We start from the raw sequence: 22,810 nt of genomic DNA, 5'->3' as shown, positions 1-22,810 counted from the left end.
TCAAGTTTCTGATTTGCTATAAAGTAGCTTCTGACAAATAGCGATTTTTTTCTGAAACTGCGTATGTGCGTTTACAACGAAAGGATGCACTGAAAAAGATATTCAACATTTATATTCCATCCACATTTCAAAGCTTTCAAAGGGTCTAAATACTTTTGCAAAACACTGCATATAAATGTAATCAGCAAATAACCACCTAGAAGGCTAAAGATTGCTTGTAAAAACTAGCTAAAAAAAAGTGACTATTAAAGCGGAAGCTCTAAGATGGTGATACTTTAAGTTGTAGTATGGGATTATTACCTAGAAGCTTTAAATATCTGTATGAAAATTATTTTTGTCTAGGCCTGGGAGTCTATTACCGCTGTAAATGTGCCTTTGTTACTTTACATGTAATTTCTTCTCACATCAAGTGATACACAGTAAGGAAGATCCTGATTATTTCTTTCCATACTCCATAATATCTTCCTCCCCTTGACAACACCTGACAGGGATGTTCTGAAACTGTTTCTAAAAAGACCTTTCAGCATAATACCACATTCACAGGCTTATTATAAAGGAGTTCAGGATTTCAGTGATATTATCCTCCTCCTCCCACACACACATACACTCACACACTCGTTCCACCATGTGAAGTGGGTGTAGTTTACGGTCACCGTCTAGGCCTTTGGAAAAAAAAAAAATTGAATTACAGACAAGCTGCGAAACAATTATCACAAAGCAAGAATGGTGAAAACAACCAAAGGGAAGGGGAGGAAAAGACAAAGTGTTTCCCTCATTTCATGCTGAGCTGTAAACGCGCAGCAGCCCGAGTATCTGCTCCAGAGCTCGGGTTTAGGCCTGTGATTTGCATTCTGGGAACTCTATGCTACTGCGGGTCAGGGGAGGCAATGCATTGATACGCATTCAAAATTTGCTCCACCGTGGTAAATCCCTTTGCTGCCTTGGTTTAATTCAGGCCCATCCTTCAACAGATCTCTGTCTGGTCAGCTTTTATTCATTGTTCATGATAATTATTTATTTGCTATACCAGATGCCCTTGTTAAGAGTGACTCTTCGAATCCACTCCCCTTACATGTTAAAAATGTCCCAAATATGTGTACATTTTTCCCATTCTCTACTGCGGTGGATGGCAAAACAAGTGTCCCGGCTCCCATTCTCTTGATGGCAGGGCATTACCGAGCTGAATCCGCACGGCTAAACCACACACAATTTCTGAGCGGAGTCATTAATCGATTGGTTCACATTTTCACTGAACTAGGCACGAAGGGTGTTTTTATTAATGTGGAAATGCAGAGTAGTGCCTGCGTTGCTCCTGGGCATAACAAGGCCTTGTCTGCAACATGCACCCATTCCAGCCTTGATCAGCTCCATGGCTTGCAGACGAGCAACAATGATCACACTCAACCAAGCTGAGACTTGGCAAAAATGCCACAGTGGTACAGAGTTCTGCTTGATCACAGCTGAAGCTTGACTGAATTGTTTTTCTTTTCTTTTTTTTGCTTCATCCTCAGGCTAAAGGGAAAAGTAGCATTACAGACAGCAGTGAACTTCAATTTGAGCCACAAATCCTTCAGTCATGCGCTAGAGAGCTGATTCTGAAACGTGAGACCCGCTAGCATAATATTTAACGATACAGATGGATGACCTGAAGGTTGCTGGTTCAACTGTTTAAGCTGTTGAGAATGACACACATTGTCCAGTATCATATCCTATGCAGGCTGGGAAAGCAGCATTTAAGCAACAAATGAATGATGCCATTCTGTTAACACAACCTTCAGAAACTGCAAGATCTTTAATGTTCAAGCAATTGGGGGCAGCAAGGAAGTTGTTTAGGAACTTCATCTAGCAGGGAGCCTCAGAAGCATTATCCTCACAAAGATCTTCTTTAAATATACAGGTATGGATAGGGGAGGATGCGATGTAATCTGCTGTACAAAATGCATCAAGTTTCACTGTTGCCAGGCATATATTTTGCATGACTGGGGTAGAACTCCAATTCGAACCGCCATGTCAGAAACCGCCAGGAAGTTCTTGTGCAACTTCGAGGTGTGTTTCAGGCTGTTGGCTTCATACAGAATGGAGGACGGCCCAACTAACCCTAACCCTACTGGGACGATGCGCTTCTCGAGTATCCTGTCATGGCCGTGCAACTTGAGATGGCCGTGTACTTTGTAAAGATCACCAACTCTGTGACCAGAAAAGCAGCCCCACACCATCACGCTGCCATCCCCGCACTGGGCAAAGGAAGCACACAGGCACAACCATACCCTCACTCACTCTGTTTTTTGTAAAAGCTTAGGAGCTTGAACACATATTTGAAATTTTGACTCATCGATTTACATGAAAGTTTGAAAGCAAACCGTGTACTCAAACTTTTGACTGGTGCTTTGAAGATCCGAGTCGTAAAATGTATGTATCATGTTGGTTTACTGTTTGATTTGTACCGTCTCCAGGCCGTTGTAATGAAAGGGAAAAACTGTCAACACTATAGCATAAGGATCGATAACGGGAAAAACCGTCTCAAGGTAGGAGCCTTAAATAATGCAGAATATGACTTTAGAAAATGTCGCTCTTTCAGACATTCCCTTGACTGTAAGAAAAAAAAAAAAAAGTACATTTCCTAATACTCTCACAACCTTTCCAAGCACAAGAAAAAGGGTGGGATTCGCACTTTAAGTTAAATTTCACAAAGTAGACAAACCGCAGAATGAGATTCATTCAAGCTGTGAACTGAACAAATAAATAAAAGATGAGGCTATAAAACAATTTACAGCATTACTTCAACAGCTGGCTTAATGCATATATATTGAATCCAATTTAGGTGTAGTCCCATATTAATGTTTCATGAGAGTTTGATGAGAGAGAGATATATGAAGCACAAGTGTCGTGGCGAGAAAATCATTTACCTCCATAGCATTTAATTTCAAAGAGAGGCGTAATTCTAAAGGAGCTTTTCTGCAACCAGGGGACATTGGACCTGTGCTTCAACTCTGAGGTTAGACTGTTGCTTCTACTCCCAGCTGTCGGTACAGTGTCCGGCTGACCTCTCAGAAGGCATGGCTTCTGGTCCCTCTGCTGGAGCGCCAGTGATGCCACCGTGCTCATCAAGGTGCTGTAGGAGAAAGGCACCTGCTGCTTGGCAACCGCCCGAGTGCCACTTGAATGCTGACAGGTGCGGGGGGGGAGGGAGGGGTTCACGCTCTAGTAGACACTGGTGCAGAGCGTGCTGTCGGAGGGTGGTGTCAACAGCTGAGCACTCGCCCTCCGGAGCGAGGCTGGCAATTCCCAGCCGATTCCTTGTGCACTGGAGTAGTCGAATATCTTTAGGAATCTGTTTTCAGCTGGAAAAATTGTAAGCTGAGCCCTAGCTTCCTGAAACAGCCACTGAACCGCGGTATGACCGTAACTGACGTGAACCATCGCGAACGTGATCTTGTGTTTTACGTGTTACGAAGTGGACCTGTGTTCAGTCGCAGGCAAGGGTGGGTTTATGATACATAAAATCAATTTCTTTCACATGTCTTTCTTAGCCATCAGACACAATTTCCACACAGCCGAAAGTCACCGCAGTTCACTACAGCCAATTAGGTGAGGGATGCTTAGGGTAGCGCTCTATTGCGCCTATCAGCCGGGACACATAGGAAGCCAGTCTCGTGTTTATGATTCAGAGAGAATTTAATTATCATTTTTGAAAGCTCCTGGCATGTCCCTTTGAAAATGAATTAAAAACAGCCCAATACATTTTTTGTCTTGGTCATTTCAGTAATTGCAAAGTGCATTGGGTGAAGACAAAAACTGAATTACATTACATTAGCTAAATTGCACATTAGTGGAATTACCATAGGGGGAATACGTTTCTTCAAAAGACGAAATCTTCCAGTTATTCCCCCAAAACCAAAATTAAAGACCCTCCCCCTCCCCCTCACCTCGGTTGCATCTCCACTTTGCTGTCTAGAGTTTTTCGGGGCTTGTCTGCATGTGCAAAAACAGAGATTCAACTGAGAAATTATCTCACGCTCAACGCGTTTCTAACTTAATCCTTCACACTGTGGTCCTTAGTGTCTGTGCATGGCACGTTTCACCTTCCGAAACACTCCCCTTTCTGTTCTTTCGTCATCATCAGCTGAAATTTTCCCATGAGTTAAAACCAAGAACATCTCAGCAGCAGCAGCAGCGGCAGCAGCAGCACACATCAGTCTTAGGGATCACATGCAATCAGGAGGCTTTGTGGATGAGGTCTCGCTTTTGCCGATTTGATTGCTGACAGGGGAGGTGTGTTTTAAGAGGTAATCTTTCATGCCCCTCGTTCCTTTAAAATGTTTACCATACAACAATAAGATATGTCGAGATATTATTATGTGGACTATAAAAAATAAGCAGAGGCTTTGGCCAGAGGAGCACCACTGAGGTCTCTGTTGGCCCAGAGGTTCAGGCACATTGATCGTGACAATCACTATATTTTCCGACATCTTAACCCTGCTTTGAAAAGCACCCTTCTCACCCCTTTGGGAGCATGTTGTCTTGCAGCCAGTTGAGCTTTCTCAGGGCACAGTTCCTCCATTAGTAGGCTACTTTTGCTCAAACAGCTGTTCATTCATACCATACTGTACACACAGTAAAGCATGATCAAAATAAGTCGCGGTGTAATTAGTTAGCAGTGTGCAGTGGTGACATTTCAAAGCGTTTTACTGTTGGCGCACGAATGCGGACTGATGTGCTGTATTTAAACTTTTTCTGTGCCATCTTCCCAGCTTAACAGAGCACTTGAAAATGCCGAGTGAAAATATACTTGTACGCAAGTCATCATGTTTGGTGGTTGCTATTCATACCCATTTCATTAGGTGTTCCTAGAACATATGCAGCATTTTATATTACAGGTAAAATCAACATTGTCCAGAGCAGTTTGATCCACACAGAAAAGATCTGAGTCGACCGGTATTGATAATGCCAAGCTTGTTTGGGCAGTACCCTGGTGTCACAAAAAATAATTTAAACAATGGCTTTGTGCTTTGCTCTACTCAACATTATTTTACCAGAGAAAATTGTACTTCCTTATAGCTGACTGGAGGATTTTTCTTTTTTTTTTTGGCTGTATTTTTTACTGTAATTACAAATTGGGATTTGTCTAAGGGGAAATTTAATAAATTTAGTCCATGTAAATTTAATAACGGATAAAGACAAATCGGAAAAATAATCATCACTGGTATATTATTAATAAAAGTGCAGTGTACAGTTATATGCTAACAAGTAGTACTGGTACACACTTTTATTAATAGCTTAAAAGGTATGTAATAATATGAAATGAAACTACACATTATTAACAACAAACCTTATGGTTGGAGAAAGTGCAGTTGTCACAATGTCCCTTCAGTATCTGCCAGCATGTAACCCTTTGCTCTGTGCATTTTCCTTTGAAACGTTTGCTGTCTTTGCCACAAGAATGAGAGCATCCCGGTAAAAGAAAGTCTACTGCTGCAACAGAAGCAATCATACTTTAAAACAAAACAACAAAAAAAAATTAGGATAATAATAATAATAATAATAATAAAAGCTACCCACCCTGGGAATAATGGACATGTGAGTGAGATTTCTCCAGTTTTGTCTCATTAGTTAGCAGTTCTGGGTGACACTGTGACACAAAGGTGGTTTTAATTTCACATGGACATGACTTGGTCCAGATTTGAGAGGGAAATCCAGAGATTGTCGGGTTTCGCATCCTGCACGTGGGAACTTTTCTTTTTTTTTTTTTTTTCCCTTTCTTACTTTCCTTTCCTTTTCTTACGTGCACCTATCATTTATTACTGCTTTCCCCCGGGAAGATGTCCTCGTAGGCGGGGGGCAGCTCGTTGGGAAGCGGGTACGAGAAGGGGTACGAGTGGTTCAGTTCGGGATCCATGGGGGAGTAACCCGGCAGCTCGATGGACGGGTGCCCCCCGCACTGTACCTCCACACCCGCCTCGTCCAACACGTGGAAGACCCCCAGGTTGATGTAGGACACGGGCTGTAATTCCGACACGGGGGGGTCCTGCTCCTCGGTGAAGAGGATGCCCCGCGCGCCCTGCCTCTGCGCCAGCCTCCTCCGGTAGAACTGCGCAGTCTGGTACCTCTTGATGATCACCAGGTTCAGGAGCCCCAGGAGACACTCGAGCGTGTTAAGGATGGTGGACACCACCAGACCCCTCTGATAATCCTTGAGCTGCTCGCAGATGGGATTTAACCCTACGGAGTCCAGGCAGTAGTGGGAATATTTGCGCTCCACCAGCGACACGGTGTCCCCGTCCACCACCGCGCCCGAGAAGGCGGTGAGGACCCCCAGCATGAACACCAGGACGCCCACCAGGAAGAAATTCCGGCTGCCGGGCTTCCCTCTGCAGCAGAGCAGGGCGAAGCCCAGCAGCACCTGGCCCAGTCCCACCAGGATGCCCGAGTAGAAAGCCCCCGCGGCCGTGCCCAGGTGGAAATGCACTTTGACTCTGGAGCCCAGAGAGAAGCACCTGAAGCCCACGACCACGGCGCTCATGGCGCACAAGAAGAGGAGGCTGCCGGACACCACGGTGCACAGTCCTTTCCCACTCAACTTCATTATATTCCTCCTCTGCCTCTCCCGCTCCTCCTGCCTCCTTCATCCTCCCTCGTCCTCCTCGTCGGCCCTTCTGGAAGAGCTGTCAGATGGTGACATGATCCGCCGACGCCGGATGCTCTTCAGCACGAGGACCTCCCGAGCGTCCGCGCGCTCTTCCCCCCCACCGCCGCTCCCGTCGCTCCCGTCGCCGCCGCCGCCGCCGCCGCGTCCACCACGCCGATTAATTATTGATGGGGAAAGGGGGCTCCGTGCGCAGCGCCGACTGCCGAAATCCGAGCCGGAGGTGCCCACCACCCTCATGACCCCCACTCCCCCAACCGCAGCCCCTCCATGCGAGCATCCGCGCACAGAAACGAGCCCGAGTCGGAGGAGAGCGCGCCTCCGTATCGAGCGTCTCTCCCACTAAAAGGTCTCATTTCCCACTGACATCATTGAGAGCCCGAGCCGACTGCCGAGTGCGCGCTGCGGGAACGCGCAAGAACTCAGTCTTGGGGGTGGGAGTGCGGGAGATTGGAGGTGGGGGCTGAAGCTGGACAGACTGGACAGAGATGGTGCGCCGCGCGCCCCGTCTCTCTCTCTCTGTGTGTGTGTGTGTGTGTGTGTGTGTGTGTGGGGGGGGGGGTCCGTCCGCTCGTGCTGTCCACTCGGGAGTTTGGCTCCCACACACAACTTGAACGCCGTTCACGCTCGCTGGCGCGCATCTGTGGCCTCGCTAAGAGCCTCCAAATGTAACACCTCAAGTCGGAAATGTGAGAAGAGATGCACACGCACGCACACACACACACACACACGCGGCTCAGCCAGCGATGTAACGCGTTTCTCAAAAGTATCCCTGTTCCGTACTTTGTTGTGTAAACTCTATTCTGACAACGAAGGGTTAACGCAAAGACACCCTCCTCGTGTCCTTTACTCTTATCAATAAAACAAACATGTTTTCTATTATGTCTTATAATCAAACTGCGCGCGTGTGTAAGTTAATGGGAATAGTTTTCTCCTCTCAGTTTATTTCCCCAGTAAATATCTGGATTAGCTAAATGTAAAAAGTATCCATTTGCCATGATTTCATCTGCCTCTGACTTCCTTCTCTCTCTTTGACTTTGTGGATCGATTTGTTTCACAGACTTGCTCAACATCTTATTCCTAAGAACACAAAAGAAACGTTATGCAGGGCATTTTAGTCACTTAAAATGTTGTATTTTTAATCAGGATATTCAATATTCCTTTTAAGGAAATCAATAAGGATTTTCATAATTTATGCTGCCTTGTAGCCAGACATCAGTTTGCATTTTAGTGGAGGAGCGAGTCCAAAAAACAGAGAGTAAGGAGTATCTTATAAAATTAACGGGAAGGAATGAGCTGCTGACTTTTAAGACGTGCGTTCCTGGTGTTGGTGTAAGCGGAAAGGCGTGGGGAATGGAGAAAAGCTGGGATGACCGGTGCTGTGCGGGGTCTGCGCAATGCCCCGGTACGCCATGAGTAGCCGGACGCCTGGGGAGCGCCAGCCACAGGACGCCAGTTACACGCTTGCAATTGCAGGATTCCAGTTACAAAATGCCAGCTGTGCTGTGCCAACAGCAGCAAGCGAATTGCAGGGTCGCTCGTAGTGTCACCCCTGTAAGTCGCTTCGGACGAAGGTACTAAATAGTAGTAATAATCTACAGGAAGGAGTATTTCACTCTGTCCTTCTCTCTTCGGGCAGTAAAATGATGGTTGCAGCATTATTTGCGTTACAGTTGGAATTAAAAAGGAGTGAAGGACCGAGGATTGCAAGAGCTATCGAAGTCTATATCCGGAATATGGGGATCTTTATTTTATTCAGTGGCACAGTTGGGCTCCGTCAATGAGTCCAGACCCTATTGAATGGTGCGGAAGTGAATTATCGTGGCTTTGAAAAGAGTTTATTTGCTGTAAGTCCGGCTTAGGCGTTCAGCAGGCAGGCAGATCGCCATCGTAATTTATTAATAAGATGCGTAGCAGAAGTTTTCATCCAAATGGACGTGGATTTAATCTGTTGAAATGCATCACTTCAGAAAAGATACCTTGTCCCGGGCGACCACAGGTGTCAGTGCTAGATCATACTTTGTACGTGTGGAGCGGGGTTTGAACCAGCAACCTTCAGGTTATAAGGTCATGCCTTTAATTGTGCTGCCACCTGTTGCTCTTTCCAAGCAGCAAACTGTAAGTACTTGTGGTCTTGAAACAAGCGTTCTCATTTGCAGCCACCAGCTCAGACGTGGTGCAGGAATCCAGGGCTGCGTGTGGTCAGAAGGTGGGGGTCGGGGGGTTAAGTCCCAATCTGCGGTCGTTGGTCCCACATGCATTCCTGTGCTGCGTAGACCCTGCAGAGCAGCGGCGTTCATCTCCTGTAGATCTCCGCACGCGCCCCGACCGCTGTCTGATGTGCAAATGATTCATCTTGTGCTGCCACTTCAGAAAGGCAACGTGACGCGCATGAGCAATGTGAGAGCATCCTATTTCGGGGGCTGCTTTGTGCCTGACGAAAAGTGATGCTGGAGGGGGTGTTTGGAGACAGAACGGGAGCGTTTCGCACACCCGTGCTCGGGCTGCTGCTCGCATTGCGAGACTCGTTCTGCGTGAAAAAATTGCCTTTGTGGCACTTCTGATTTGCGCGCGGCTTCCTGTATGTGCTGGAGCCACGTGAAAAATGTCAAACTCATTACGAGGCCAATGTTTCCGACAGATCTCATTATGCACGGATGCTGTAATGCATCGCATTGTTTGCGCACTGTTTTTAGAGATCTGCAGTCTGCAATTCTTCATTTTGAAGGGGTGCCCTCACTATTTCTTTTCCGTTTGTGACTACAGTGCACGGCTTATCGTCAGAAGCAAAGCTCCGGGTAGAATCAGGTGAATCTTTTTCAAAGGGTGTGTTGCACCCTATATCCTTCTGAAAACAATCATTCACTTTGGCCTCCCTCATTAAATATGCAAATACAGTGAACATTCATTCATATCAAGAGCAGGCTTCTTTTTAAGAAAACTGTAACACAATGGCAGTACTGTACTTGCTGATTAATTTACATTTATTCACTTAGCAGATACTTTGCTCCAAAGTAACTTCCAATGAACTCTATGTAGTGTTATGAGCCCACACACCTTATTCACCACGGTGACTTACACTGCTAGATACACTACTTAGAATGGGTCACTCATCCATCCATACATCAGTGGAACACACTCTCTCTCTGTCACTCACACACTATGGGGGAACCTGAACAGCATGTCTTGCGACTGTGGGAGGAAACCAGAGCACCCAAAGACTTACACTACTAGATACACTGGGTCACTCATCCCTACATCAGTGAAACACACGCTCTCTGTGTCACTCATACACCTGAACAGCATGTCTTTGGACTGTGGGAGGAAGCCAGAGCACCGAGAGGAAACCCACACAGATGGGGGGAGAACATGCAAACTCCACGCAGACCGAGCAGGGATCAAACCCACATTCTCTCACACCACCCAGGCACTGTGAGACAGCAGCGCTACTCACCGTGCCACCCGATATTATTTACAGCATGGAGCATAACAGAGCACTCGCCTTGCAAATGTCAGGTTTATATCCCAACTCCTTCTGTGGTCCTTACCTTGAGTTGATACAGTGAAAAGTACCCTGGTGTAAAAAGGGGAAATGACTCTTGACAAGCAGACCTAGCATTTTGGTTAGTTTGGAGAAAAACAGTCAACTAGACAATAATTACCCGTATTTAGCGGATTTTCTTTTTTTTTTCACGGACATGTTTCCCTACATGAAGCAGTGCTCTCTTGTGTCCCAGACAACCCTAAGTATTTAGTAGTACGTTCACCGCTTGTAACCTTCACTTGTCGATGATGTCAGCTGGAAGCATTCCAGTATAAAAGAACGCTGAAAATTAGGTGAAGTAGGAGGGAGGTAGCAGGTGATGTGATGGGCGAAAAAAGCCGAACAAAGGATCCAAAGGCTGCAGCTTTAGCCCTACCTATCGCTTCTTTCGCTGAAGTCTTGAACGCGGTATTTACCCTGACGTATCAGATTTGTTTAATCCGATATCACGACATCACTCCTCAATACTCAGGGACTGGACTGACACCGGAACTATTGTCCCGTTTCAGTCATTCTTGTAACGTCTAGCACTGTTTGCACAAGTCTTGCCAACGTGCACTTTATGTAGTCTGCGTAAGTAGCTTTGCGTTTTACGTCGCGCCACGGTCCTGGAGGAACGTTGTTTCGTCTCGCTGTCTACTGTAGCAGCTGTACACGGTTGAAATGACAAAGCCTCTCTTGTTGTCGATCTATTATCAAGCGCTTTTTTGCGGACGCTTCTGTCCAGCGTGACCCGCCGTGTTACCTTGGGGATGATCAGCTTGACAGCGATTTACCCATTTATACAGCTGGGGTACCGTGTGCTCTGTCAGTTAAGCACTACAGCAGGAAGATGCACTTGAAGCTCCTGACTGCAAAGTAGCAACCTCAACCACTATGCCATGTGCTGTGCCCAGAAATGACAATAAGAATGTGATGAGTTGGGGCAGACTGTACTCGTATACGCTGCATACCGTATACGGCGAAACAAAGTACGGACCGCCCGTCACCGGAGCTGCTTCAGTAGTTACGGGCAACTCCGGCGAAGCATCGCGGAAGATGTGGCAAAGTCTCCCATTTCAATAATAGCCCCTTAAACGCGCAGAACACAAAGTTTCGGCTGGTGAAACTAACAATTATTCCCACTGAGCACATAATCAGCAAAATTAGCTGCTGATCCTCACGTCAGATTGATTTGTAAGCGCCCGTGGCGCATCATCCAGTTGCCCGGCACTTGAATTGTCTGTCTCAGACTACTTTGATCTTTATCTGGAGATGCGGACTGTGATCTGACGACAGCCATTGTTCCACTCTAATGTGCTTAATGCTGCTTGTCATTGGGACATCAGGACGGGAAGGAGTTGGGGGATGTGTGTGTGTGTGTGTGTGTGTGTGTGTGTGTGTGTGTGTCTAGGAGAGAGAGAGTGATTTTCTCCAGCCGAAGGGAGCACAAGTCAAACTCAGCCAACAGGCCATGCAGATTCTGTCATTGTTCGCTGACATTTGAAGCTGGAGCATGTTCCAGAGACAGCTGGTAAACAGGAAGTAGGGAGAAAGATCAGAGATGTCCACCGCCCCCCCCGCCCCCCCTTCCCCATCTGCCTTCACAATAGAGGGGCCTTGTGCAGACCAGCTGCACCGTGACTCGGGTCCAGCGGGAAACGCGTGCGCGCTTCTCCATCGCTGGGTGTCAACCGCTGCACCGTAGCCCGGGACGCGAAGCCCGTGGACTCGGCCGAGTTCCGCCGCTTCCCTGGCTGCGCAGATTCCCGCTCGACAGCAGCGGCATTGTATATCTTACACGCTGGTGTTATCGTACTTTAAAAAAAAAATCTCCCCGTTAGTTGTTTCGCAGTCTGTTACGTGCCAGTTTTCTCCATAACTTCGGCGGTTTTTGTACACGTGAACGTTTATTATTGTCACGCACTGCTGTTTCCGCTCTTTTGAATTCAGACCAGAAACAAAAGAGACAAAATCTTGCTTGGCATCCGTTATGACCCGTCTGTTGCATTATCTTATTTCTGCAGTTTGCTCTTCCTAAACAGTTACTGTTGCTGCGTTAGAAATGACTACTTGTATTTTTTCAAAAACGATGCATTGCAAGCTAGACGTGAAAAATAAAGGAAATGTGTCCAATTGTACGCCATATTTGGAAGAGGGCTGCACTAAGTATGCCGAATGGATTTGAATCCTCAAAACAGGGTGTATAAACAGTAACACTCAAAAGTTTGATTGAACTTTGCTGGAAAATAGTTGGTTTCCAAGACTCCTTCAGTTAACAGGTTTGATGAGGAAATGATGCTCCATCTTCCCAGCTGTTCCCAGAAATGTAGGACACTTAGGGGTTGCTCTGCGCTCATTCTTCTGTCCCGTTTGTCCCGTTGAGGTATCGGCCAGGTCGCCCAGCTGGAATTACACTTCTGAGTGCCATTATTTTAGTGGGAAAAGAACTGTTGGGCAAAGACTGATAATGAAGCAGCTCATAAGTTGTGTTTTATTGTTGTTGATCTGGAGATGGGTTGCCATGGCGGCAGAGAAACCTTCTTTCCATTAAACATCCAGCTAAGACTGTCGTGCTCCTTGGTGCCGACGTAAATCAACATGTTGACACATTCCACAAATAGGCTCTTTCCTGAGTGAGGGGAGATGTAGAGGCGCCAAGCGGTCAACAATATGAATTGCCTGGCTCAAAGAGTGCCTCTTTCTAGGATATACGGGATCCAGCCTCTTCTCTGTGCCTTAAACACGCCTGTTCCTGCACTATAACTGCTATCCCTTGTGGCCGTACCATCTTCTCCTTCTGCGTTGGGGGTGGTGTGGGAACATTTGGTTCAAAAGTATCTTTTTTAAAAATGATTTTCCCCTCTGCTTGATGGTGACCCAGTAGGACAGAGGAAGCTATTTGGCCGACATCCCCAGGATGACCAAGCAGTGCTCTTAGTTAGGGGCAGGATGGGGTGCTGTTCCACCGCAAGCCATGAGGTATGATCCTCCAGGGTCTTGTCCACCTATGGTCAGAGCTTCTGAAGGAAGCTGATCTTCTCTCTGTCATTATTTCTTTACAGATGATACCTTTCGTACTCAGCATTCTTCACTCCATTCAACTGGAACAACAAGCATCCACCCCGTTACCAAAACTGATTGTCTTCATAGGTTTGAGGTTGATGTTCATGTAATTGGCTTGCATCTTGTTAAACACGCTAAGCAGGAAACCACATTGGTAAGCATGACAGCAGGCATCAGAGGAAATGATGGAAAAGACAAAGCGGTGTCACATCAAGTTCAGACTTGGTCTTGTAGCTGTAATTATACATCTGGAGACTATCGTATTGTTAGGTGATCGTACCCAGAGGTTCTGCATCCCTGAAACATGACTGGCATTCCTCCGCTTGGTATGGGATCACCTCCTAGCGGTCTGCGAACAAGAAGGTGTTCAGAATAGATGAGTGTAAGAAGTTGTTTAATTAGTGCAGGAGTGAATTTGAAAACGTACAAAAGGGGCGGATGGGAAGAAAAGCCCACAGCGAGTTTAACTGAACGCCACATCTCTATTACCCGAAGCCACACAGGCCATTTGAAGAGTACATTTATCCAGGGGTGGTTAAGCAACTAGTCGGCCTTGGAACCCTCAGTGCTATTTCCTCCAGAGTTTAGGCAGGCAGGTTATTTCTTCCTCAGTTCATTGCCTTCCACATGCTGTTGAGCACAGGCCTCCTTCAAGGCCACATTTAAGCCCTCTATACTGTATGTACCAGCCTGACGACAAGGTGCGAGCCTTTGAAAAACAGACGACACCCTCCGGACCAGTGTGTGTTCCTTTCCACTTGGTAAGCTGAAACAGAAGAGTTTTGTCTCTTTCAAATCACACAACAGCCTGCGATGCGCTGTAGCACTGTTTGGGAGGAAGACCGTGAGGAGAGTTTCCATCGTGAAGCCCTAGCTGGCATTTGGGCAGTTTACTAAAATTACAGTTGGAGATCTCTGTGGTTTGAGCCCTGAGGGTCGTGGAGTTTGTAGGTCAGATGGTTTGCAGGTGCAGGATGGATGGTCATAGGTGCAGATGGAGCACCCCCCACCCGCCTCCTTCAGGGTCCCGAGCTGCTGGTGGAGGGGGGGGGGGGTGGAGAAAATGCAAATTATGAAACATTAAAGAGGTTAGTGAAAGCTTATGCAACACAATGATTGATGCCAGAGGACATCAAACAAGTTCCTCTTAGAACTTCCGTAAAAACATCATTTAACATCTTACATTTCAGGCGTTTTAATGAATACCATTTCCGCTTCAAAACTGTTTCATAACTGCATTTCATAACATCTGTTTTCTTCAAGAACTTGCTTGTTCAGTTCTTCCTGTTTGCGCTGGAAACCCCAGAAGGAACCCACTCGCTTTAAGGTCCCCGGCGCCCGAGAATTTAATTTGCAAAGAGTCAGTAAGTTTGCGGTACGCCTAATGTCCACAGACTCGAGGGCACAGTTTACCGCCGTGCCTCCAAAGTGCGTAAAATTTAAATAATGACAGTAATTTCAGGGCTGCGCAGCAGCAGGGACGTTCCTCCTGGGGAAGGAGGCAGTAAGTTGCGCCCTACTGCACAGGCCGGTCTCCCCAGACTGCCCCGCTCTGCAAGGTTTCGCACGCACGGCACTCTGGGAGTCCACGCTGGAGAGCAATAAGTGTTCTGTCTAGCGGTCTCTGACGTGAAACGGAGAGGAAAAAGGAGCCAAAGCTAACAAAACGCAGGAAAGGGCGCGGGCGAAGGGAGCGAGTAAATGAAATTACATTTCCGAGGGAAAGGAGCCAGCGCTATGTGTGATTCGTGCGAGGCTGAGCTGTTTCGCACAAAAGTAATCTCATTTCACATTTCACGTCGGAGAATGATTTTCCGCCGCACGTCATGGCAAAAAGATTAAGTCTCCCATTGTCCATTGGCGCATCAGCCACCTGGATTTGCGCGAACGACACTCGCGCTCTTTCCCCACGTCTGATTCGTCGGCACTCGCAACCCCCAGGGCGCTTGTTCCCCAAGACGGGTCCCGGGCGGAATAAGTCAACTGAAGGAAGGCGTCCGATTTCACAGAGACAAGTTCCCAAAAAGTCAGCGTTGGGTAACGGTTTACGGGCACCGCGACAAGGTGAAGAGCGCGCCGCATTTGTCACCTGAGAACTCATTCCCCCGCTTGCTCGCTCCTCACTAATGAGGGACTCTTCATCCGAGCCTTGCCTCGGGGTCGCTAGGCAACCGCATCGCAGTCAAGTTTAAAGACGGCGCAAGGATTCTTTTGTAAAGTTTGTGAGGAAAACACAAGCGACGAGTGCAGGCCCCCACCCTCTCCACCTCGTCCTCTGCGGTGCTTATTAACAGTGTGGCGAGCGGCACTGTCAAAGTGAACGACCGCACTTCGTACGGCAAGAAAATTTTTAATAATGAAATAATCCAGTACAGGAAGTAGATTGGCCATGTTTGTAAAATAAAACCTTCACTTATACAAATACACGCACACACACACACACACACACACTATGCACATCGTTCCAGGGAGGCAAAATCCCAGGACAAAAAAGAAATTGTTGTTTTAGAGGGATTTAAGGGTAATACTTAAATCACACCAATGTTGCCCCATAGAACAGAGTACTTATGCATGTAATTAGCAATATATTTATTTATTTTTTTATATTAAGCATATGTTTCACACAGTAATACTGTAGAAAGGCTCAAGGGGCTATACTGAAAATGCCTTCACCTAGCTTTCTGGGGTTTCAGGGATGTAGCCCAATAAAAAAAAAAAAAAAGTTATACTCTTTAAACATGCAGGTGATCTACAAATTATTTAGTGAACTGACTTTAAGATCCTGCAGACCGAACGGCACTTCTCAATTCAATATCCCAAAGATACCGTCGGCAAAGACCAGTATGTATTCTTCCAGAAGTGAAGGTCTGTCTGTGTTTGATATTTCATCAGTTTAGACCTTGACAAAGATGTTCTCCAGACAGTTGTGTCCTTTGTCTGACGGAGGGATGTGGAGGAGATTAATCGGGACGAGCCGATTGAAAACGCCAAAGGCGCGATACGAGCCGACAGCGCTTCGGAAAGCTGTCGGAGGGGTCCTCGCCTGCCTTCGGCACCGGCCCCCGTCTGATTGACGCGTGGGGTCCGTCCGTTGTCGTATCAAGGAACCGCCACTCTTGCAAATGACAGCTGGCAGCAATAAAGCGCAAAACGTGGACTTCGCGTGCAACGCTTTCCGAAACCCCGGAGACACCTTCGGAAATCCCCACGATCGGCAGAGGTGTCAGCAGCAGGGCCCGATCTCTGTAGCCGTGCCTCACGCCTAATAACTGGACAAAGATTGCTCTCGCGATGACCTGCTGGTGTGATATTCCGTTTCAAGCTTTGCGGCGAAGAGAGGCGGTAGCTGCCGGTGTCATTCTTGCACTCGGCGCGACTCTAAGCGCTGCCCGGGGTGAAAGTGACACTACGCCTGTGCGACCGCGATATTGCCGGCATCACTCGCGTTCTCATGTCAGAACAGCGTTGTCGTCTCGCACCCGCACCTGTCTCGCACCTTCCTCCTCGCTCCCACACCCATCCCGGATGCGGCGCCAGTCGCCGTACTCTTTGGACTTGTACTCCCTGACAGCCCTCAGCAGCATCTCCCTCTCGAAAGAGTCGCCAAATGTGACATTGTCACACCGAATGTCTCAAAGTCCTTAGTGAAGTTTCAATGCAAGACAAGCTAATTGTCAGCAAACAGTTGGGTGACACGGTGGCACAGAGAGTAGCGCTGCTGTCGCACAGCGCCTGGGAGGTGTGAGAGGATGTGGGTTCAGAACTCTTGTGGAGTTTGCGTATTCTCCCCGTGTCTGTGTGGGGGTACTCTGGTTTCCTCCCACAGTCCCAAGACATGCTGTTCAGGTTCACCCATAGTGTGTGAGTGACAGAGAGAGTGTGTTTCACTGATGTATGGATGAGTGACCCAGTGTAAGTGATGTATCTAGTAGTGTAAGTCACCTTGGTGAATGAGGTGTGTGAGCTGGTAACGCTACATAGCATTTGTTGTAAGCCACTTTGGATAAAATCATCTGCTAAATAAATAAATGTAAATGTAATGTAAGTTGGGGGCGTGGTGGCGCAGTGGGTTGGACCAGGTCCTGCTCTCCGGTGGGACTGGGGTTTGAGTATCACTTGGAGTGCCTTGAGATAGACTGACATCCCGTCCTGGGTGTGTCCCCTCCCCCTCCAGCCTTATGCCCTGTGTTGCCAGGTTAGGCTCTGGCTCCCCGTGACCCTAAATGGGATAAGCGGATCAGAAAATGTGTGTGTGTGTGTGTGTAATGTAAGTTGTCAGAGGATGAACTGAAAAAACTTTCGCTGAGAGGAGGAACTGATGCTGCTGGCCCTGGTAAACCTGTTAGTGGAACAGGAACCATCTGTGATTAATTTGGCCAAAGCACTTGGGCGGCAGCAATAATTAAAGAAACAAAAGGCTCCATGAAGTGTGAAGCTATCTGATATGGAAGTCATCTCATGCCCATCGATCCAGCGTGGAATTGTCTCGGGAGTGTGTCTCGTTGCTGGACAGCGGTCCTTGTGCGGCGCCCCCTCGTGGCCTTATCACCCGGGGCACCTGTGTAGAGCAGCAGGCATCATTAAAAACGAACACTTCGCTGCAGTGCAGAGCGGAGCAGATGCCAGTCTCTCGCCAACATCTGCAGCCTGGCCACCTGGGCACCCACATCATCTGGAGAACATCAGCGATGCTTTTCAGTCTGCCAAAAAAAACCACAGAACATGTCTTATAAAGGAGATTTATGGGGGATTTTGATTTGGTTCTCAGAATATCACACGCCAGTTCTGTCCTCTTTTCCGGTGTCTCAGGATTATGCAGCGAAACAGCGTCGATGATTGACAGTCCACCTCTCAGGAGAGGCCTGCAACATCCCTCCAGTTCCCACCTCCACCTGTCACCACTCATTTTTTTTTTTACAGGAGGGAGAACTTATTATAGAAGTTGCTCATTAATGATGAAGTCAAAGTGCCAGAAATGGCATCGGAGAACTTTGCTGTTCTTTTCCGCGACGCGTTTCCGTTTTCCTTGGATTTCGCTCTGCTCCGAGTTGAGAGGTTCGGACATCTACGCAGCACCCGACGGCTCGCGTTTAATTGCGTCGCTCAGCCAGAAGAAAAGCCGTAATCCCATTCGTTGAGCAGAGGGCTCGCCCGTCCACAACAAAAGCTACGGTGTGCCGGGCTGGATTTCTGGGCACAGATTAAGCACAGTCCTGGCCGAAAGACAGGATTTCCGATGAAGAATCCCGTCGACAGATCGGGCTTAGTCTCCACCCAGAAAACTGCCGCTGTGTGATACCTGAAGTTTCCAGCCCTTTTTGCGAAAACATTTTCTTATTATGAAATTTGAGATGATGTTGGTTGCTTGCTGTATAAGACTGATGACAGAAGTGTGAGGGACACCAGTCAGAAATACCATATTCCGCCTCATATACGGAGATGTGAAGAGCTGGTCTCCAGCACAACATCGCTGTCCAAGTACGCTGAAAAAAGACACGGCTCTGGCTTTGTTTGGCCGCACCAGGTTCGTGTTTTCTGCAGATTCATCAAACCTACTGGACTTCCGAGCTCCGAGAGACTGTTGAGAAACCCCCGTCCCGCACCGGTCGAGGGGCCCTCGGATTGCTCCGTTAGCATCCGTCTGGAGCAACAGACTGCCTCTCTCTGCTGTGGTATCCTGTGCCCTTGGCATTATTTCAACTCCACTCAATACCGTCTCCAGAGCTGCACCCACAGGTGACCGTTTTATTGCACTTCTCAGGGAAAAAAAAACACATGGGATGAATCCCTTGTCCTGGCTTCTCATTAAAAATGGATACAGCGAGTTCCGGCAACGTTGGGGCCCTTCAAACAGCAATTCCCGTACATTAGTGCTGCCTTCCGCCGTGGCTGCTGATGTTCGATGCTCGGCCTTTAATCTGCACTCTCGTATCCCAGCTGGGCAATACAGAAATCTGTAAAAGGCTCCTTCGGCCTGGCCTGGTTCCAGTCCCTCCCCACCTCCCGGAAAAGCCAGCGGCACTTGCGCATAATTGCGCGGGCCATTGGAGACGTAAAGCAGCCTGCGCGGGTTAGGTGGACACCAAAATGACATCAGACAGAGACCCCGGGGGGGCCGGGACATGGACCGCGACACGGCGTGAGCTACAGGAGCGATGTTGGCTCTGATGGAGAGCATGGCCAACCGGAGCCACAACGGAAAGGCAGCAGAAAGTTGGAGTCCTTGAGCCACTGAGTGGCCCGTCTCTTCCAATTTCTCATCAAGCGCCGCAGCCGAAAGGGCTACTAACTTGTGAGAAACGTGCCTAGAATCATCACCTTGTTATTTCTGCTACGATCGTGAAGTTACTGTCTTGGTAAGGTCCTGCCGAGGAACCCGTACTGCAAAGTGCTTAATCCGGATTGCTCCCATAAAGTATATCGCTCTATAAATGGGTACAGTGGAAAAATCACTTTGTGAAAGTGTCAGCTAAGCAACAAAATAGTAGCTGGAATTAGTTGCAGTTCTGTGAATGGAGGTTTTGGTTGACAGCAGAAAGTCAAATGTTACCTGCAAGTTACAGAGCTTGGTTTTGGTTTCCTTTTTACTGTAGGACTATCCTAAGTGTAAAAGTGACCTTTTTTTATTATTATTATTATTACTATTATTTAAAAAGTGACACCAAGGGCAACTTCCGCCTTCAATCTGCTGAAGTCCTGTCCCATTACTGTATGAAACCCAAAGCTTGATAGGGCAGCCACTTATCAGCTGTGATCAAGGCAATATAAACCCATTACGGCGCAAGGCAGACATGCCGTATCTTCAGGCCAGGCTGCACAATACATTTCCCCATATAGATTAGTATTGATCTTGACGGCAGAGCCGTAAAATCTTTTTATATAACTCGCACACTGACCGATACAGCTTTAACATCACAGTATGACACCTACTGTTACTTTAGTGTCTTCGGCAATTCATACGAAGAAGGCTTCTTAAATTAATATAGGCCCCGAGACACAAGTGTAGAAATCCATTATGGTTTCCAGTGCTTTGCACCTATGGTTTTTACAGGCCATGTGTTTTATCCGCAATTCCTCTCATCAATCAGGTCTCTGTCCAGAAAGTTCTTTAAAGAATTTCAATGAGCACCACACAGTTAACCTATTTTTTTTTTTCTTTCTTAACAAGAGGTGCCTGGAAGGGCAACTGGGCCACCAGAAGCAATGCCTAAAGTCACGAGTTCTCACCTGCGCAACAGGCCCTCCATTAGAGTGCGAATTTACTAATGTTCCTTGCCGACGGCCTCCTGCTCCGCCTCCACGTGGGCAGAATCTGCTCAGGCACGATCGATGCAAAGCAATTTCAAAATCCACGAGCGTCTCCTGAGTGATTATTCGAAGCATAATCCCATTAATGATTGGGGTGTGTTCAGTTAGGCGGCGCCATGATAAAAGAGCCAGGTGTTCTCGAGATCTAGTACATCATGAACAATAATAAAGTACGAAAGATGTACTTTTTATCCATAAATAATAAGCGTTCTCACAAGTGAATACCCAAGTCGATTGTTTTATGTCTTGGTCCTGGACATCTTTATCTTCACTTCTTGCATGCAGATACGCACAGAAAAGGAGAAAAGAACAGAAATGCCTAAAAATACATTATCAAGAGCCTAGTAGGGATGAAGGCGGAGGAAATCTGCATCATACTCTGCGGTCCAACACTTCCCGTACAGTTTCAGTGATGTTTTGTCTGGTGACGGGAAGCCATGAAAAGGAAATGACTTCTTCCAGTTTGTAAGGGGGCATTTTCATCCTGGAATATCAAAAAATAGGAGAAAACAGTGTCTGCACCTTAGGGTTCTCCACATCCTGTACAATGGCATCGTATTTGGCCATTATATGACCCGGCAAAGCAATTATTGGACCTAATGACTCAGAGCTGGCTGCCCTTACCATTATGGGTGCCCCAGCATGTTTAACGGCTGGCAACAGATATTATAGATTGACGGTATCCTTTGGCTTTCTCCAAACGTACACCCACTCGAATGTAGGGAATGGGGTGAAAGATCGCTCAAAACAACATATGATTTTTTTTTTTTTTTTTTTTTTTTTTGTCCCCAGTGCTCAGGGCTCAAGGTTTGGTGCTCCTTACATCAGCTTAAGGGTTTGTGCATTGAATTCAAGTGGTTTCCGAATGGCAGCCGTGCCATGAACCCCTGCCTTATGAGGCTTACCATATGCAGTTCTTGGTGACAGTGGGTCACAGAAATAATTTAGTTTTGGTCATTTTTGAGGTTGTACTTTTGAGCATTTAGCAACCATCCCATGAAGTGTGTCTGTCCTTGTCTGGGAGAATTGTGACAACTGCTCCTCTTTGCCATTTGTGCAAGTTTTGCATATGCAGTCATTTTTGTTAGGCTTTTTGTGAAAAATGTTCCTGCAATTCGGGCACTGACTAATTGGCCTCTTTGAAACTGTTACCTAGCAAACTAATATCATGCTGCTTTGTAAACTCATACTGAAGTGCTAATAGTTAGACCTCTTTACAACTGACATACTGTAAACTGCCAATCAACCTAATATGACTCACTTTTGCAGCTGCATTTGTAACTTAGTTATTGCAAGGTTACTTTGGGTTTCTGATATTTTGTCTACTTGCTATGTGTTGTTTGTGTTTTATACTAAAAATGTATAGAAACAAGGTATTACTGGCAAAAGTCTGATAGTGTAGAGACAGTGAAATGGTGAACTCATTCAGTGAGGGTTGTTTCCAAGCTGTTGTCAAGCTGTGTGGCACTGACATAGTCCTCGATGAAGGGGTACAGGAACACTCTTCTCTCAAGAACATAGTGAGACACTGGCTTCACAAGATCTAAGTGGCCTGGGCAGTATCAAACCTAGAACCCACCATAGCGTGTTCAGAAAACTGTACCGATCTCTGGTGAAGATGAGCAGAAATGTGGGAGGGCAGAACTGTAACGTAGGCTCAAAGTGGTCAGGGTTCGAATTCTTACCAGGTCGACCAAAAATAAATGCAGCAAGTGGCATCATTTGTATCACCTACACTAAAATTGCTCTTAAAGTCAGTATCGAAAAATATAAAAAAAATTTGGGAGAACAGAAAAGGTAGTGAGGAGATAAACAGATGGACAATTACCACTCGAGAGCACTGCCTCTCATCCACCAGGCACTGCGCAGAGAAGTGGAGAATTCTTGTTTTTGAGGCATGTACAGTGTTGAATCGCGGCTCACTAGGACACTGGCACCCTCCCAGCAAACTGTTTTCTGTAGCGCGAGTTTCCGTTTGCCGTTAGCATAATGACTGCAGTCAAAAAAGCAATACGCCTTACTCCATAAGGCTCCTGCTGAAATCACTGTAGCCAGGTCTACTGCAGCGTTTCCCATAAGTCTCCGCTTCCGCTGTAGCGGCTACGGGACGGCTCTTGGGAGAGAAGTGTGTGTGGGAACCAGGACAGTGAGTGTTTAAACTCTTAACCAGCAAAGACATGGCTTGTTATCCTGTAAGTACTTAGATTTCAAATTCAAATAGCACCCTGGGCAATCTACATCTTTAACACCCTAAGCTTTGTATAGTGATA

At 47.0% G+C, this 22,810-nt stretch overlaps 1 protein-coding gene across 1 annotated transcript; it reads right to left on the bottom strand.

Annotated features, from left to right (window-relative positions):
* Nucleotides 1-5,753: 5,753 nt before the first annotated feature.
* Nucleotides 5,754-6,992, bottom strand: tmem271 (transmembrane protein 271). Its single transcript, XM_029252440.1, has one exon. It carries the CDS (start codon nucleotides 6,581-6,583, stop codon nucleotides 5,792-5,794), a length of 792 nt encoding a protein of 263 aa, XP_029108273.1. The 5' UTR covers nucleotides 6,584-6,992; the 3' UTR covers nucleotides 5,754-5,791.
* Nucleotides 6,993-22,810: the final 15,818 nt, after the last annotated feature.

Source organism: Scleropages formosus, chromosome 5 (genome assembly GCF_900964775.1).
Source record: "Scleropages formosus chromosome 5, fSclFor1.1, whole genome shotgun sequence".
Taxonomy (NCBI): domain Eukaryota; kingdom Metazoa; phylum Chordata; class Actinopteri; order Osteoglossiformes; family Osteoglossidae; genus Scleropages; species Scleropages formosus.
This window is presented reverse-complemented; position numbering and strand designations above follow the sequence as displayed.